At 34.3% G+C, this 18,836-nt stretch overlaps 1 protein-coding gene across 11 annotated transcripts in view; it reads left to right on the top strand.

Annotated features, from left to right (window-relative positions):
- The window catches only part of SDCCAG8 (SHH signaling and ciliogenesis regulator SDCCAG8), a 262,314-nt gene that overhangs the window by 42,960 nt on the left and 200,518 nt on the right, over positions 1-18,836 (top strand). For 10 of the 11 annotated variants that reach the window (XM_033851855.2, XM_019920402.3, XM_033851860.2 and 7 more), the window contains exons 7-8: positions 5,208-5,272; positions 8,017-8,205. In XM_033851855.2, coding sequence (XP_033707746.1) covers positions 5,208-5,272; positions 8,017-8,205 — 254 coding nt within the window. The remainder of the gene's footprint in view (positions 1-5,207; positions 5,273-8,016; positions 8,206-18,836) is intronic. The other variant, XM_073801477.1, reaches the window with a different exon arrangement.

Genomic DNA, 18,836 nt, shown 5'->3' with positions numbered 1-18,836 from the left:
AGACCGGGGCACGAACCCATGTCCCCTGCATTGGCAGGCGGACTGTCAACCACTGAACCACCAGGGAAGCCCTCTAATGAAACAATTTAACATAAATTCAGAAAAGTATGCAAAACAAAAATGTACTTAATGATATATCTCCAAATCAACAAGCATATAATTGTCACCTGTAAGGTGTCTAACATTACCATGTCCCAGAAGCCCTGTTCATGCCCTCTCCCAGTCACTGCCCCTTCATTCTCTTAAAGCTAATCACTATCTTGACTTTTATGAAAATTGATCTCTAAGCATGATCCCCAAACACTCGAATTGATTTCTGCCTGCCTTTTAAAACATTACATAAATTGAATCACATAGTACATATTCTTTTTTGTCTAGACTTTTTTGTTCAACATTATATTTGATAGATTCATACATGTAGTTGCATGTGTTAGAAGTTTGTTTATTTTCATTGATGGGTCTACTGTATGACTATAACACAATCTATGTATCCATTCTATTGTTGAAAGACATTTATATTTTTTCAGTTTGGGGCTATTGTGAATATTTTTGCTATGAATATTCTTTTATTCTATTGGTGTGCATTGTATACATTTACGTTGGGTATGTACCTTGGTGTGGCACTGTTGGTCGTAGTGTATATATATGTTCGATTTGAGAGATAAGGGCAAACTTTTCCAAGGTGGTTTTTACCAGTTTACACTTCTGTCAGCAGCATATGAGTGATACCATTGCCCTGTATCCTTGCCAACACTTGATATTCTGTTTTTCTGATGGGCTTGTAGTGCCATCTCATTGTGATTTTCATTTTCATTTCTCTGATTACTCATGTGATTGAATATCTTCTCATATATTTATTGGCCATTTGATGTGCTCTTTTGTGAGATGCCTGTTCTAATATCCTACTTATTGTTTTGAATTATCTGACAATGTTTTTTTGAAGTTCTTAATATATTATGGATACAAGCCCTTTGTTAGTTATATCTGTTAAAACATATTTTCTTACTTTTATGGCTTGCCTTGGAACTCTCTTGAGAGTTTTCGTTTTCTCTTTCTTGATTAGAATTTCTTAATTTTAATGTGGTCCAACTTATCAGTGTTTTCCCTTTATTTTTTTAGTGCCTTTTGTGTCCTATATAAAAAGTGTTTCCCTACCCCCAAGTCATGAAGATATTCTCCTATATTATCTTTCAGAAACTTTAGAATCTTGCTTTTTACATTTAGAACTACAGTGTACATGGAATTTATTTTTGTATCTGATGTGAAGTGTAGGGGGTTACTTCTTCCATAGGGTTATTTATATATCACAGCACCACTGTTGAAAAGACAATCATTCGCCTGCCACATTTGTTATAAATCAGGTGTGTGTATATGTGTGAGTCTGTTTCTGGGCTTTGTGTTTTATTTCCTTGGTGTCTGTGCTACTACTTCTTTGTGCTACTACTATTCTGTCTTGACTCTTATAACCCTGCATCTGGTAGACCAAGTCTTCCAACATTGTTCATTGACCTGAAGAATGTCCTGACTGTTTCTTGCCTTTTGCATTTACAAGTACATTTTAGAGTTAATTTGTCAAGTTTCAAAAAGCCATTAAGTGGTTTTGATTGAGATTACATTTTAAGGTATAGGTCATTTTTTGGGGGGAGAAATTGATATCTTTATAGTAATATATTGTGAAATATTAAAATCATGTATCACTCTATTTAGGTCATCTTTAATTTTTGTCAATAATCTTTTATAATTTCTGAGTAAAGGTCTTACACATCTTTCTTTAGAATTAATTTCTAGACTAGTTATGATATTATCATAAACAACATACATATTTAAAATTTTTCATTTTATAACTCCTCAATGCTGGTATAGAGAAAAGCACATGGTTTTTTGTATTTTGACTGATTCCTACTTTATTTTGAAAGTAGTGTTAGCACGGTATTTTTTCCCTATTCTTTTACTTTTAACATAGTTGTATTTTCATATTTAATATGGGTTTCTTGTGGACAGCATATAGTTGAGTTTTGCTTTTTTTTATCCAATCTGACAATATCTTTCCTTTAAATGTGATTATTTATATAATTGGGTTTAAATCCACTATCTCGCTGTGTCTTTTTTTTCCCACCTACTATTTCTTCACCTTTTTTTTCTGCCTTCTTTTGAATTAGTTGAACATTTTAATGGTTCTATTTACCTCCTTTTCTCAGTCTGGAAAAATCTTTAGCATCAGCTTTCACCTGGTTGCTCAATTCAGCAACCCAGGGTTATTTTTAATGTCTTTTTCTCCCCCACATCTATTCAATCATGAAATTCTGTCAACTTTACATGACATGATAGAAAGCCTAGAAGGGAACATAGGCAAATCATTCTCTGACATAAATTGTAGCAATATTTTCTTAGATCAGTCTCCCAAGGCAAAAAAAATGAAAGCAAAAATAAACAAGTGGGACCTAAAAGCTTTTGCACAGCAAAGGAAACCAGCAACAAAACCTATGGAAAAGGAGAAAATATCTACAAATGATGTGACCAACAAGGGGTTAATATCCAAAAATACAAACAGGTAATGTAACTCAATATCAAAAAAACAAACAACCCAATAAAAAAAATGGGCAGACGACCTAAATAGACATTTTCCCAAAGAAGACATACAGATAACCAACAGGCACATGAAAAGAGATTGTTAGAGAAATACAAATCAAAACCACCATGAGTTATCACCTCACACTGGTCAGAATAGCCATCATCAAAAAGTCTACAAATAGGGGCTTCCCTGGTGGTGCAGTGGTTGAGAGTCCGCCTGCCGATGCAGGGGACATGGGTTCGTGCCCGGGTCCGGGAAGATACCACATGCCGTGGAGCGGCTGGGCCTGTGAGCCATGGCCACTGAGCCTGTGCATCCAGAGCCTATTCTCCGCAACAGGAGAGGCCACAACAGTGAGAGGCAAAACGTCTACAAATAATAAATGCTGGAGAGGGTATGGAGAGAAGGGAACCCTCATACACTGTTGGAGGGAATGTAAACTGGTGCAGCCACTATGGGAAACAGGATGGAGGTTCCTTAAAAAACTCAAAATAGAGCTACCATATGATCCAGCAATCCCACTCCTGGGTATTTATCTGAAAAAAATGAAACCTCATATTTGAGAAGACACATGCACCCGAATGTTCATAGCAGCACTATTTACAATAGCCAAGACGTGGAAACAAGTACCCATCAACAGACAATTGGCTTAAGAAGATATGTTTATATATATATATATATATATATATACATATATAAAATGGAATATTACTCTGCCATAAAAAGAATGAAACATTGCATTTGCAGCAACATGGATGGGCCTAGAGAATATTATACTTAGTGAAGTAAGTCAGACAGACAAATACAAACACTATATCATATCACTTATATGTGAAATCTAAAAAATAATACAAATGAATCTATATACAAAACAGAAATAGACTCACAGACATAGAAAACAAACTTATGGTTACCGAGGGAGGGAAGGAGAGACAAATTAGGAGTATGGGATTAACAGATGCAAACTCGTATGCGTAAAATAAATAGGCAAGAAGGATTTACTGTATAGCACAGGGAATTATATTCAATATCTCATAATAACCTATAATGGAATGTAATCTGAAAAAATGTATATAATTAAATCACTTGGCTGTGGACCTGAAACATATACAATATTGTAAATCAACTATACTTTAATAAAAAAATAAATAAAACAAAATAAAATTTAACACTAAGACTTCCCTGGTAGTGCAATGGTTAAGAATCCGCCTGCCAATGCATGGGACATGGGTTCAAGCCCTGTTTGGGGAAGATCCCATATGCCGCGGAGCAACTAAGCCTGTGCACCACAATTACTGAACATGCGCTCTAGAGCCTGTGAACCATAACTACTGAGCCCGCGTGCCTAGAGCCCATGCTCCACAACAAGAGAAGCCACCACAGTGAGAAGCCTGCGCACCTCAATGAAGAGTAGCCCCCGCTCACCACAACTAGAGAAAGCCCGCACGCAGCAACAAAGACCCAATGCAGCCAAAAATAAATAAATAAAATAAATAAATTTATAGAAAAATAAATAAATAAAATTTAACACTACAGAGAAAAAAATTCTGTCAATTTTACTTTTATACTGCTTTGTACTAAATCTTTTCTATCTTTGTTGCTTGATTTCTCTTGTTCATGCATTTATCTCTCACCTATTGATGTTTATTTGCAATGTCTTCATTTGTGATGATCCCCTTTTTCCATGCTTCAGAGTAATTTAAGATTCAATACTGATAAAAAGATTTCAGTGTCCATCTAATACATCAACTACATAGAGACTTTTATTTAGTTGTATAGACTAAATAAAAGTCTTCATATTTTTATTCTTCTCACTGACCACCTTACCTAATCAGCGCATCTCTATCTACTCTTCCACCTAGCATTCTACATTCTAGTGATACTGATTGGCCAAATATATAGCATGCCTTCTCCAGCTTCTGTGCCTTTTGCTCTATTGGAAATCATCCTTCAATCTTTGCATCTCCTCCAATGAAGGCTTCTGTACTTCTCTTCAGCTGAATTACAAGTTCCTGCCTTTCTGATTTCATTTTACCTTCTGTATTTTCATTAGAGTAAATTATAAATAGTTGTAATTGTTCATCTGTCTTTCTGTTCCTTCTTAAATCTCCTGGAGGTTAGTGGTGTCTTCGTCGTAGAAACCCAATAAATATATGTTGAATTAAAGAAAAACTGGATATCAGCAGAGGCTTGTAGATTGTATATCACTTTGGTCTGTCGTCCTGTGATTTATAGTATCCTTTTTATCATTCATCCGGCACATATTTTTTGGTATGTCAGCTATGCAGCAGTCACAATGGGAGATTCCAGGAAGATTTGATTCTTGTCTTCATGGACCTTACAGGTTATAATTGGTTTTGCCTAGAGTCACACTTTTTTAAAAATAAGAACTGATGTATGCAATTTTGAAAAAACAATTTTGTTAGTAATCACCATTTTATGACTCAGTAATTCTCTGCAGGCTTCCGCTCAATAAAAATAAGAGTATTTGGGGTGGACTAGGGAAAGTGATTCCAGAGGGGACACAATGATTTTCCTCTTGGGTAAAAAGAAATGAATTTAATATTAATAATTAAAATTTGCTTATAAAACACAGGGCATGGAGAAATATACTTTTTTTTTTTCTTTTCTAAAGGAGAGACTAAAACTTACTTATGAGGAAAAGAGTAAAATCCTGGAATCTCAATTGATGTTTTTGAGGTAAAGTATTATCATCTATTTAAAGTTATTGGCAAAACCATAACGATCTTAAAAATATGTTTGAATGTTTGCTGAAATGCCAGTTTTAGTCAGTATAGGAATTACTTGATGATATTTTATATGCAATATATGAAATTTGCTAAGAATGGTAAAGGATAAGGGGATTTGTGAAGTCCTTTTTCAAATTCCATTTCAAAGAACTGTGAGCTAAGTTATAAATTTTATCCCTTCATCAGTTGTAAAATATTTGTGTTTTCCCATAGAAAAAAGAATCAGAAACTGCTCTTATGGAAATTATGTTTTTAAAATAAAATAGTATAAATAAAGCACTTTAATTTTCAAATTACAAGCAAGTATTTTTTTCCTCTGTAGGTAGTCTTCGTCTAATTTTTAAATTGCAACAATAATATAATAGTTTGAGTATTTGTATACATGGTGAATTTGAGTATATATGAATTTTCATGTACTTTTTGATATGTTATCAAAAATCCCAATAAAACCTATATATTATAGATTAACCATTAGTGCTTTGTTATATATTATGAGTAGGAAAAGATAGGAGTTAATTTTTTTTAATTAAAGGTTAATTGAAATAGTGGTAATGAAATATTTTCAAGTGGAATAACCTTTAAAATATTTTTATCATTTTATTTTAATAAGTCCAATTTGAAATAAAATTTAACATCTTCCAGGCTGTACATTGTCTAGAGACATAACTAGAGTAATACTAAGAACCAGAACTCATGGCTTTTGTTGCAAATGTTATTATTCATTTATTTTAATATACTCTTATGCTTTTCATGCCTCATAAGGTTGAGGATTTCTCTAGAGATCTTTACTAGAGCTTTCATGAAGAAACCTAAACTTTTAAAAGGTGATCTAATTTTTGGTTTCTTGATTTGCTATATGTTGATTTCTATTGTGTTTTGGTTCTTCAGTTTTTAAAGTGATATATTTCTAGGTCATTATATTTTTGGGAATGTGACTTATTTTGTCTCATTCACAATTCAACTATGCAATCTTTAATTACATTAAAACGTCACTTTGCAATGGACCAGACTTTGTTTCCTGCATTCTTCTGTTTCCTCATTTTCTTTTAGTATAATTTAAGATTATTTAAAGAAGCATTTTCTTAAAGAAAGAAATAAAATCACTACTCTTATAAACTCTGGTTTTATGTTACCTATTTGTTTTTAACTTTCTTTTTGCCATTTCATGTAACTGAATCTACTTGAGTGTTTTGAATTTGAACCTGACAGAAATAGTAATGGAGACTCTGACTTTGGAATGTACTTCTAAAGTTCTTTTTAAGCCTTTGAAAGTCAGACTTTTTCTACATGATAAGTAGAAAGAAAACTTATTATGTTGTAGATATCATCTTGGGAATAGGACATCAACAGCTCCTATTTTTCTGCTTCAGCGTGTCATTAGATTAGCTTTTTTTAACCCTTAGATTTCCTGTAGATCTTTCCCACCTCTCCCAGGCTGTCTCAAAGCCCCCTAAATCCCAAGAGTCGAGGTAGTATGTGACAGCCAGGTGTCTTGATTATTGGCTTCTCCTTTGTGACAGTGAACAAATTAGGATGGCTATAAATCTCTGAATTTAATAGAAACAGCAGAGAGTAGTCTGAGCCAGAGATAAAGTGCCTGCCTTCAGCAGTCTAAGAATTTAAGAACAACTTTTTCCTTTTTAAGTTAGGAAGTTTTAAAAAAAATACAACATGAAAGGGATGTGTATGCAAGGAAGCTCAGTTACCCAAGTTGACTTTACCAAAGCTTTTTTGGGCAGGGGGAGGAAAATACAACCCATATACTGGTCTTTTAATCCTTGACAAGTCAACTTGGAGAAAAACCTCATCCAAGAGCTATCCCATTAAAACAAACAAAGAGCACACACACACAGTTCCTCAGCCCTTTCTTTACCAAGTTGCATATTTCCAGCTAATAGCTGCTACTTATGAAATCTTATGTCTGGCAAGTTCTAACTTCTTTCTGTAGCCCACTCTCTTTTGAAGCAGTTCTTTGTAGATTAGATAATTTTTTTTGAATTTTATTTTATTTATTTTTTTATACAGCAGGTTCTTATTAGTTATCTATTTTATACATATTAGTGTATATATGTCAATCCCAATCTCCCAATTCATCCCACCACCACCACTGCTCCCCCACCCACTGCTTTCCTCCCTTGGTGTCCATACGTTTGTTCTCTACATCTGTGTCTCTATGGATAATTTTCTTTTTTTTTTTACTGAAGAAAAATGAACAGTAATAAATTACTCATGCATAAAATCCATTTTCTTTATGTGATCTTTTAAGGTTGTCTTTACAAATTTTAAGGGGTGAACATTTGAAATAGGGTATTTCCCTCAATTCAAGGATATTGTGTTATGTTGCTCCACCCCTTTATTAAGAGAAACTATTTAGGATTTGTGTTTGGAGTTTTATTTTTTTGTGTGGAGATAGGATCCTGTGAAAAAAAAGCCAGTATCAGAGGCAGACTAATCTGTTAAAATCCTAAAACAACTTGAAATTTAATATTTTCAAGGCTCATTTTATTCAAAGTGTCAATTAGGATAATCACACCTACACTTTAGGGCTGTGGTAAGAACTAATAAGGTACTGTATGTAAAGCACCTAATAAGGTAAGCACCAGTAAATGATAGTAGTTATTACTATGATGATACATTTAGAAGTAGTATACTTTTACCTGGCCATTTGCTGGAACTTTTTTCCCTTCTTTTTAGGAAAGACCTAGTTGAATATCAGAAAAATTGTGAAGATCTTAAAGAGCAACTAAAGCATAAAGAGTCTCTTCTTGCTGCTAATATTTCTAACCGTGTTGGTGGTCTTTGTTTGAAATGTGCTCAGCATGAAGCTGTGCTTTCCCAAACCCATAATAATGTTCACATGCAGACCATTGAAAGACTGTCTAAGTAAGTATGTTTCTTTGGAGTCTTTGGCAACATGGAAACTCATGTCTTTAAATGGGCACAGTAGTTTTTTAACCCCATGCTAAATCGCATGTTAAGCTTCAAATAAAATGGATTTTAAAAGGTCCCTTCATTGTAGCTTTCTTAAAGACAGAATATGTGGGTTCTGCCAACTGTGTATAGCCATGTCATTTTGGACAAATAATTTTATCTTTCTTGGTTTCAGTCTCATCTGAAATGAGAGAATTGAAGTAGATAACCTTTATAATTCTGTTCATTTCTATAACTCTATAATTGCAAATCCAGCACTATTCATAACAAAACTGAGTTTGAGAGGAATTCTTTTGATTTTGCCTTATTTTGGATATTCCTGCTGTAGTATAGGTAAAGTGCGTTTTTATCAAGTTTTTATCATGTGACTGTTATGAAGAATATTATGAGTACACTGGAAGAAGGGCCCACTATATCCCATTATTAATATTTGAGGATCGACTAAGGACAAATTACAAATGAGCTTTTATGGAGTCAAAGTTTTCATCTAGGCTGAAATACTACAGTTTTCTGTGTACATCTTTTTTGTTTTGTTTTCAGTATTCCAGAGAAAGCCCTTTCCTATGAAAATTATATTCTGTAGAAGTTGAGAATTATTATTTAATATACCATCCAATGATGATTTATAGAGGGTGTTCTCTCTCACATGCCTTCTACTTTTCTCTATGCTCAAGGTCACCTCTCTCTGTCTGTTTGGGTTCATTTAAATAGTTCAAACATCACTTCCTCTTAGAAGTATTCTCTCACCAGCCTCACCCCATTTTGTCCTCAATTGATTTAGGGTCCTTCCTCCTGTAACTTTATAATATATTGTGTATACTTGCAGACAGCAACTGTGTTTTGTTTATTTCTGTATCCCTGGCTTCTAGCAGAGTACCTGGCCTACAGGCATTTTGGTATTTATTGCTTAACATCAGAGATCGTCTAATTGGAACTGGTGTCAGGAGTCGAAAGACTTGGTCAATAAAGTTGGTTTTGAACTTTGGACAAATGACTTTACTTCCCTAAGTTTGGAGTCTTCTTTTGTTTGGGGGAATAATACCTACCTTTGGGGATATTATAGATGCAGCTTAGCCTTGTGACTAGAGCACTAGCTTTTGAGTCAATCTGCCTGGGTCCATACTTTGGTTCTACTGATAACTTACTATGTAACCTCACAAAAATTACTTAATTTCTCATGCCTCAATTCCCCCAGTTGAAAATGGAGATAAAAGTACCTAATAGTGTTATATTTGAGGGGACATTGAAAGAATACCTATATAGTGCTTAAAACAGTTCCTGGCATATTGTAAATTCTCTATAAATAATAAAACCCTTCTGTACCTCGCATACTTTAGAAGCAGTCAAAATGCCTGGTAGCCATGGTTTCTACATATGACTAACCTATTGTCTGTTGTATAAAAACTGAATTTCTCCAGTGGTAGTTTTCATGATCTACAGCGGTAGTCCTGCTTTTTGTTAAATATTATATTAATTCTTAAATATACTATTAACTTATATATATTTAACATAATGACAATTTATTAAGTATGTTAAATATATTTTCAGATACAAGTAACGTGTGGTAAACATTTCTTATATGCCAAGGACTGTGCCAGATAATTTAAAAACATAATCTCTTTTAATCTTAGTAAAGCATTGGTGAGGTAAATACATTACCCTCATTTTACAACTAAGGAAACTGAGGCTCAGAGAAGTTAGAAATTTGCTTGTTTATATTTGAAAAAAAGAACGGAATCATACTTCACAAAAGTAAATTCAAGATGGTTTAAAGACCTAGATATGATTCTAGACTACAAAAGTATTAGAAGAAAATATAGAAAAATATCTTTATGGCCTTGGGCTAATTAAAGTTCTGAGCATGACGAGGGAAGTGAGAGTCATAAAGGAAAAAAAAAACTTGACTCCATTAAAACAAAACATCCTTATGATACAATATTACAAACTAAAAAGATGGGAAAATATTTACATTTTATATAACAAAAATTTTGGTACAATGTATAAATAATTTCCTTTGAAAGAAACAGAAAAGAAAAACTGCCCAGTTGCAAAATGGATATAGATTAGGAACTGGTAAGCAATAAAAGAGGAAGATAATACACGAGGAAGTACTCATTCTTTTTTTCTTTAATTGAAGTGTAATTGACCCACAATACTATGTTAGTTCCAGGTGTACAACATAGTGATTTGATAATTCTATACATTTGCAAAATGATCACCACAAAAGTCTAGTAATATCTGTCACCATGCAAAATTATTACAATATTATTAACTATATTCCCCATGCTGTACATTTCATCCTTTTGACTTATTTATTTTGTAACTAGAAGTTTGTAGTGCTTATTCTCACCTGTTTTACTCATCCTTACAAACCCCTCCTCTCTGGCAACCACCTGTTTGTTCTCTGTATCTATGAGTCTGTTTCTATTCTGTTATGTTTGTTCATTTGTTTTGTTTTGTTTTTCAGGTTCCACACATAAGTGAAATCATATGGTATTTGTCTTTCTCTGTGTGACTTATTTTAGTTAGCATAATACCCTCTAAGTCCATCCATATTGTTGCAGATGGCAAGATTTTATTCCTTTGTATGGCTGAGTAATATTTCATTGTTTATGTATGTGTATATACACACATACATCACATACTCTTTAATCCATTCATCTGTTGATGGACATGTAGGTTGCTTCTATATCATGGCTATTGGAAATAAGACTGCAATGAACATAGGGGTGCATACATCCTTTTGAATTTCTGTTTTTGTTTTCCTCTGAAAAATACCCAGAAGTGAAATTGCTGGATCCTATGGTAGTTCTACTTTTAATTTTTTGAGGAACTTCCATACTGTTTTACCTAATGGCTTACTAATTTACATTTCCAACAACAGTGCTCTAGAGTTGCCTTTTTTCCACATCTTTGCCAACACTTGTTATTTGTTGTCATTTTGATGATAACCATTCTGACAGGTATGAAGTGCTATCTAATTGTGCATTTTCCTGATGATTAGTGTTGCTGAGCATCTTATCATGTGGCTATTGGCCATCTATTTGAGTTCTTTGGAAAAATGTCTATTCAGGTCCTCTGCTCAGTTTTTAATCAGGCTATTTTTTTATGTTGAGTTGCATGGGTTCTTTGGATATTTACCCCTTATCAGATATGTCATTTGGATATTAACCCCTTATCAGGTACATAGTTTGCCAATATCTTCTCCCATTCAGAAGGCTGCCTTTTCATTTTGTTGATAGTTTCCTTCACTGTGTAAAAGCATTTTAGTTTGATGTAGTCACACTTGTTTATTTTTGTTTTGTTTCTCTTGTGAGGAGATATATCAAAAAAATATTGCTAAGACCAATGTCAAAGAGCATACTGGCTATGTTTTCTTCTAGGAGTTTTATAGTTGCAGGTCTTACATTTAATTCTTTAATCCATTTTCAGTTTATATGTGTTTATGGTGTGAAAAAGTAGTCCGGTTTGACTCTTTTGCATGTAGCTGTCAAGGTTTACTAACACCATTCATTGAAGAGGCTGTCTTTTCCCAATTGTATGTTCTTGCCTACTTTGTCATAGATTAATTGACCATGTAAGCATGGGTTTATTTCTGGGCTCTCTGTTCTGTTCCATTGGTCTATGTGTCCATTTTTGTGCCAGTACCATATTGTTTTGATTACTGTAGCTTTGCAGTATAGTTTGAAATCAGGGAGTGTGATACCTTCATCTCTGTTCTTCTTTCTCAACATTGTTTTGGCTATTCAGGGTCTTTTGTTTCCAAACATATTTTAGAATTATTTTCTCTGGTTCTGTGAAAAATGCCATTGGTATCTTGATAGGGATTGCATTGAATCTGTAGATTACCTTGGGTACTATGGACATTTTAACAATATTAATTCTTTCAATCCATGAACAGGGGATATCTTTCCATTTGTTCTGCCGTCTTCAATTTCTTTCATTAGTGTTTTATAGCTGTCCAATTATAGGTCTTTTACCTCCTTAGTTAGATTGATTTCTAGGTATTTTTTTCTTTTTAATGCGATGGGAAATTGGATTGTTTTATTAAATGCTCTTTCTGATAGTTTATTGTTAATGTATAGAAATTCAGCAGATTTCTGTATATTAATTTTGTATCCTAGAACTTTACTGGATTCATTGATGACTATTATTTTTTTGATGGCATCTTGGGGATTTTTTACATATAGTATCATGTCATCTGCAAACAATGACAGTTTTACTTCTTCCTTTCCAATTTGGATTCCTTTTATTTCTTGTCTGATTGCTGTGGCTAGGACTTCCAATACTATGTTGAATAAAAGTGGTGAGCGTCAAAATTAAATAAGTTGACTGTGTAGAATAAGTGGAGCTGCAAGTATCATCTCACACCGGTCAGAATGGCCATCTTCAAAAAATCTACAAACAATAAATGCTGGAGAGGGTGTGGATAAAAGGGAACCTTCATACACTGCTGGTGGGAATGTAAATTGATACAGCCACTATGGAGAACAGTATGGAGGTTCCTTAAAAAACTAAAAATAGAACTACCATATGACCCAGCAATCCCACTACTGGGCATATACACTGAGAAAACCATAATCCAAAAAGAGTCATGTACCACAATGTTCATTGCAGCTCTGTTTACAATAGCCAGGACTTGGAAGCAATGTAAGTGTCCATTGACAGAAGAATGGATAAAGAAGATGTGGCACATATATACAATGGAATATTACTCAGCCATAAAAAGAAATGAACTTGAGTTATTTGTAGTGAGGTGGATGGACCTAGAGTCTGTTATACAGAGTGAGGTAAGTCAGAAAGAGAAAAACAAATACCATATGCTAACACATATATATGGAATCTAAGAAAAAAAAAAAAAGGTCATGAAGAACTCAGGGGCAAGACAGGAATAAAGACGCAGACCTGCTAGAGAGTGGACTTGAGGGCATGGGGAGTGGGAAGGGTAAGCTGGCACAAAGTGAGAGAGTGGCCTGGACATATATACATTACCAAATGTAAAATAGATAGCTCGTGGGAAGCAGTCACATAGCACAGGGAGATCAGCTCAGTGCTTTGTGACCAGCTGGGAGGGTGGGAGGGAGGGAGATGCAAGAGGGAAGAGATATGGGGATATATGTATATGTATAACTGATTCACTTTGTTATAAAGCAGAAACTAACACACCATTGTAAAGCAATTATACTCCAATAAAAATGTTAAAAAACAAAACAAAACCAACACAGCCAAAATAAATAAATAAATAAATTTATTAAAAAAAAAAAAAGAAGAAGTAAGGGTGTTAAGCAACGATTGGCTGGGGCTTGAAATGATTGCTTAGTTACAAGGAGGGACCTTGAGACCATCAGGTTGCAGGTGGCAGCTGCCAGCAGATACTGTTTTGAGAATAGCTGGTGGTGTCCTTGAGTCTGATACTGTGATAGGGAAGAACAAATCTGACTCCATATAAAATCTGTTTCTTTTACTTTAACCTTTGTATTCTATGGCTTTTGCTTCAAGTTAAGAATGTTGCCTATAGCCTGAAATATACAGGATAGCCCATTCTCAAGGCTCTGACCTTTAAGAGTATAACACTTTTCCATTCATATAGAGATAAAAAGTTGCAGAACAGAGAGTAACAGTTGTTTTGTTGGAGGTTTACAGGAACATTGTGACCTAACCTTCATGGACAAAGGATTCCTGCACCAAGAAGTTTGCAACAACCAACCTCACCCCTTCCTCAGCTTGCCCTTAAAAATATTTTGCTGAAACCGTTCAGGGAGTTAGGGTTTCTGGGGGGATCAGTCCCCCATTTTCCTTGCACGCCCCTGCAATAAACCTTTCTCTGCTCCCCCTGCCCGCCCCCCATCCAAAAAGTGGTGAGAGTGGGAATCCTTGTCTTATTCCTGATCTTAGAGGAAATGCTTTCTGCTTTTCACTGTTGATTGTGATGTTAGTTGTGGGCTTATCATATATGGCCCTTATTATGTTGAGGTATGTTCCCTCTAAACATATTTTCTGGAGAGGTTTTATTATAAATGAATGTTGAATTTTGTCAGAAAGCTTTTTCTGCATCTACTGAGATGATCATATGGTTTTTATTCTTCAGTTTGTTAATGTGGTGTATCACACTGATTGATTTGCAGATATTGAAAAATTCTTTCATTCCTAGGATAAATCCCATTTGATCATGGTGTATGATCCTTTTAATGTATTGTTGGATTTGGTTTGCTAGTATTTTGCTGAGGATATTTAATTTCCATCTAGGTTCTTCAGTCTGGTTTTGGTGTCAGGGTGATGCTGGCCTCATAAAATGGGCTTGGAAGAGTTTCTTCCTCTGCAGTTTTTTTGGAATAGTTTGAGAAGGATAGGTATTAACTCTTCTCTGAACATTTGGTAGAATTCACCTGTGAAGCCACCTGGTCCTAGACTTTGGTTTGTTGGGAGATTTTTTAAATTACTAATTCAATTTCATTATGAGTAATTGGTCTACATATGTTCTATTTCTTTCTGGTTCAGTATTGGGAGATTGTACATTTCTGGGAATTTGTCCATTTCTTCTGGGTTGTTCATTTTATTGGCATAATATTGTTCATAATAATCTCTTATGATCCTTTGAGTTTCTGTGGTGTTGGTTGTAACTTCTCGTTCATCTGTTCTATTGTTGTTTTAGACTCTATTTCGTTTATTTCCACTCTGATCTTCATGATTTCTATCCTTCAGCTAACTTTGGGTTTTGTTTGTTCTTCTTTTTCTACTACCTTTAGGTGTAAGGTTAGGTTATTTATTTGAGATTTTTCTTGTTTCCTGAAGTAGGCTTGTATCTCTATAAACTTCCCTCTTAGAATTGCTTTTGCTGCATCCCATAGATTTTGGATCATTGTGTTTTCATTTTCATTTATCTACAGGTATTTTTTATTTCTTCTTTGATATCTTCAGTGGCCCATTGGTTGTTTTTAGCATATTGTTTATACTCCATGTATTTGTGGGTTTTGTAGTTTTTTTTTTCTCATAGGTGATTTCAAGGTCAGAAAAGATGCTTGATATGATTTCAATTTTTTTTAATTTACTGAGGCTTGTTTCATGTCCTAGCATGTGATCTTTCTTGGAGAATGGAGAGAATGTATAATCTGCTGGTTTGGGATGAATGTTCCACATATATCTATTAAGTTATTTGGTCTAATGTATCATATAAGGACAGTGTTCCCTTACTGATTTTTCTGTTTGGATGATCTGTCCATTGATTTAAGTGGGATATTAAGGTCCACTTCTATTATTGTGTCAGTAGCTCCCTTTATGATTGTTAATATTTGCTTTATGTATTTAGGTGCTCCTATGTTGGGTGCATATATATTTATACTTGTTATATCATCTTCTTGGATCAATCCCTTGATCGTTATGTAATGTCCTTTGTCTCTTGTTACACTCTTTGTTTTAAAGTCTATTTTGTCTGATAAAAGTATTGCTGCCCCCAGGTTTGTTTTGATTTTCATTTGCATGGATTATCTTTTTCCTTCCTCTCACTTTCAATCTGTGTGTGTCTTTAGATCTGAAGTGAGTTTCTTGTAGGCAGCATATATACAGGTGTTGTTTCTGTATCCATTCAGCCACTCTGTGTCTTTAGATTGGAGGCTTTAGTCCATTTACATTTAAAATAATTAGTGATAAGTCTGTATTCATTGCCATTTTGTTAATTGTTTTAGGGTTATTCTTGAAGTTCTTTTCTGTCCCTTCTTCTTTTGCTATTTTCCTTTTTCATTTTATGACTGTTTTTAGTTTCTTGTTTGTATTTCTTTCTCTTGTGTGTGTGTGTGTGTGTGTGTGTGTCTACTATTTTGTCTTCCAGTTTGCTGATTTTTCCTATGTATTATCTAACCTACTATTGATTCCTTCTAGTGTATTTTTAAATTTCGGTTATATATTCTTCAGCTCTGTTTGATTCCTTTTGTATTTTCTAAGTTTTTGTTAAACATCTTCCTGTGTTCATCCACTTTCCTCCCAAATTCATTGTGCATGTTTATGATCATTACCTTGAACTCTTTATTAGAGACTGCTTATCTCCACTTCACCTAGTTCTTCTTTGCAAGTTTTATCTTATTTTAAAAGGTATTCATTCTGTTATTATTCAAGGAAATACATTTAAAAATGCCAACTATCAAATTGGTGAACATTTAAAAAAGGTCTCAAGAATGATGAGGCTATGAATAAGTGTGTATTTTCATACCCTGCTGGTGAAACTATAAATTGACACTACTTTGAAGGGTAATTTAGCACTCTTCATTAATATTTAAATTATGTATTACACATTTCAGACTCTACCATAGAGAATGTATGTATGTGCATAATGGGGCATTTGTAGGAACTCTTTTTGCAACGTTATTTGTGATGGTGTCGTGATATTGTGATTTAATAAGAAATATGTATTTTGGTCTTCATCTCCTGTTCCTTGCATAGAGCTCCTAAAACTCTTGTATTTTTCTAAGTGGTAAAAGTAATAGGTACATATTTTGTACTAATATTTGTGTTTTGTCCCCTGCTTCTGAAATAGGTTGTTATTCTTAAGAAGCCCATTTCAACCACTCCTGAGTTTATGTTAAGTAGATGACTTTTGGAAACCCACTAAGGATGGGAGTGCTGGTTGCCACAGAAACCATCCATATGATTAGAAGATTGGAATTTTCAGTCTCTACTCCCCAGCCTTTAGGAAGGGGAAGGGCTGGAGATGGAGTCCAGTCACCAATGGCAATGATTTAATCAAGCATGCCTATGGAACTTCTATAAAAACCCTAAGCAATGGAGTTTAGGGAGCTTCTGGATTGGTCAAAACATTGAGGTAGTAGAGGGTGGCACTCCCAGACAGGGCATGGAAGGTCCACGCCCCTTTCCACATACCTTGCCCTAGGCATCTCTTCTGTTTATCTGTTCATGAGTTGGGTCTTTTATAATAAAGGGGAAATAGTAAGGAAAACACTTTCCTGAGTTCTGTGAACTGTTCTAGCAAAGTATTTAATCCTAGAAGGGGTCATGGGAACCCATGATTTCTGGCCAGTTGGTCAGAGATACAAGATACCTGGGACTTGCAATTGGCACCTAAAGTGGAGGGCAGTTTTGTGGGACTGAGCCTTAACCTGTGGGGTCTGTACCAACTCCAGGCAGTTACTGTCAGAATTGAGTTAGTGTCCACTGAGAATTGAGAGAAGTGCTGTATGTGGAAAACCTACACATGTGGTATCAGAAGTGTTGTGAATACAGAAACTGGGTGTAGAAGAAAACAAGAGGTTTTTCTTTTAGATGTGAACAACCTAAATATTCTTCAAAGAAGAATAACTAAACTACAGTTGAGATAACTATGAAATTTTATACACAGCCAAAAAAAATGATTGAAGTAGATCTATATGTACTAATGTGGGACCAAGTTCCAAAATATGTTGTTGAAGGAAAAAAATAAAACAAGATGAGAAAGACATACCTGATATGAAACTGTTTGTATTCCTTCAGAGGTCCATTCACAACCTTACTATATATTTTCTCCAGGTTCATACATATGCATAGAGAAAGATATGAAAGAATAAACACACAATATTTAACAGTGATTACCACTGGAGAAGTAGAAGAAGGCATTGAAATTGAAAGTATGTGTTAAATAGGTCCCTAACCATATTGGTAATTAATTTATTATAAGGAGGAAGTAATGAAAATTTAATTTTAAAATGGAAAAACATATTCAAAGTCATGCAGATAAAGAGGATAGTCTAAGATAAACTAAGTAGTCTGACAAAACCAATCAACAAATAAAAAACTTTTTTTCCCCCTATTATATTGCATTTCATATTATCCTTTTAGGTCATGAGAAAAATATTTTGAAAGGAAGCTACAGTGTTTTCATTGATTCCAAGTCTGGCAGTCATTTAGGAATTAGATTCTTGCTCAGTTATATATTTCTTTGTCTCTATCCTAAATTTCAGCTCTTAGCCTCTTAAAATAAATGTTAACCTTCTCAGTTCGGTTTTCTGCTTTGTCAGCGTGTCATTGGCTCATGTTCTACCTTAATAACAGTATACTATGGAAGGTTTCTGCTTTTATTATAAATGAAAATCTTTGTCTATATGACCTAAGCTGGTGTTCAGTTTCTTTCAGTTTAGTAATGCAGAATGCTGAATACTGAGTGTATGCTGACTTTGAAGAGTGACCAAAACTTTTTACGTTTGGATTTCTAGTTTGAAGCATAGTTAGAAGCCTGAACCCTCAAAGAACTGTATCATAGTATTTCCTGCATGACTCTAATATGGATTTTTAAAAAGTTATATCCCAAATATGATAAATCAAAAGAGTTTCCTGGTCTCTATTCAAAATGTAGCATTGTAACACTAGTTTTAAACTATGTTGTTGATTTTTTAGCATGTAATTTATTGACTATGTGACACAACGTTGGGCAGCTGAAAAGGAGAGGATCAGGCACAACTTGGAGACCAGACGACCCATATGTTTGTGGTGTTTTGTTAGGGCACTTGGGACTTTTTGGAGGGAATACTTAACGACTGCTGAGTACATTGGATATAATTTAAAAGTTGGTTTGAAGTCCTTATAGTATTTTTTAATTTCTG

The sequence above is a fragment of the Tursiops truncatus genome, chromosome 1, assembly GCF_011762595.2.
Source record: "Tursiops truncatus isolate mTurTru1 chromosome 1, mTurTru1.mat.Y, whole genome shotgun sequence".
NCBI lineage: Eukaryota > Metazoa > Chordata > Mammalia > Artiodactyla > Delphinidae > Tursiops > Tursiops truncatus.
This window is presented reverse-complemented; position numbering and strand designations above follow the sequence as displayed.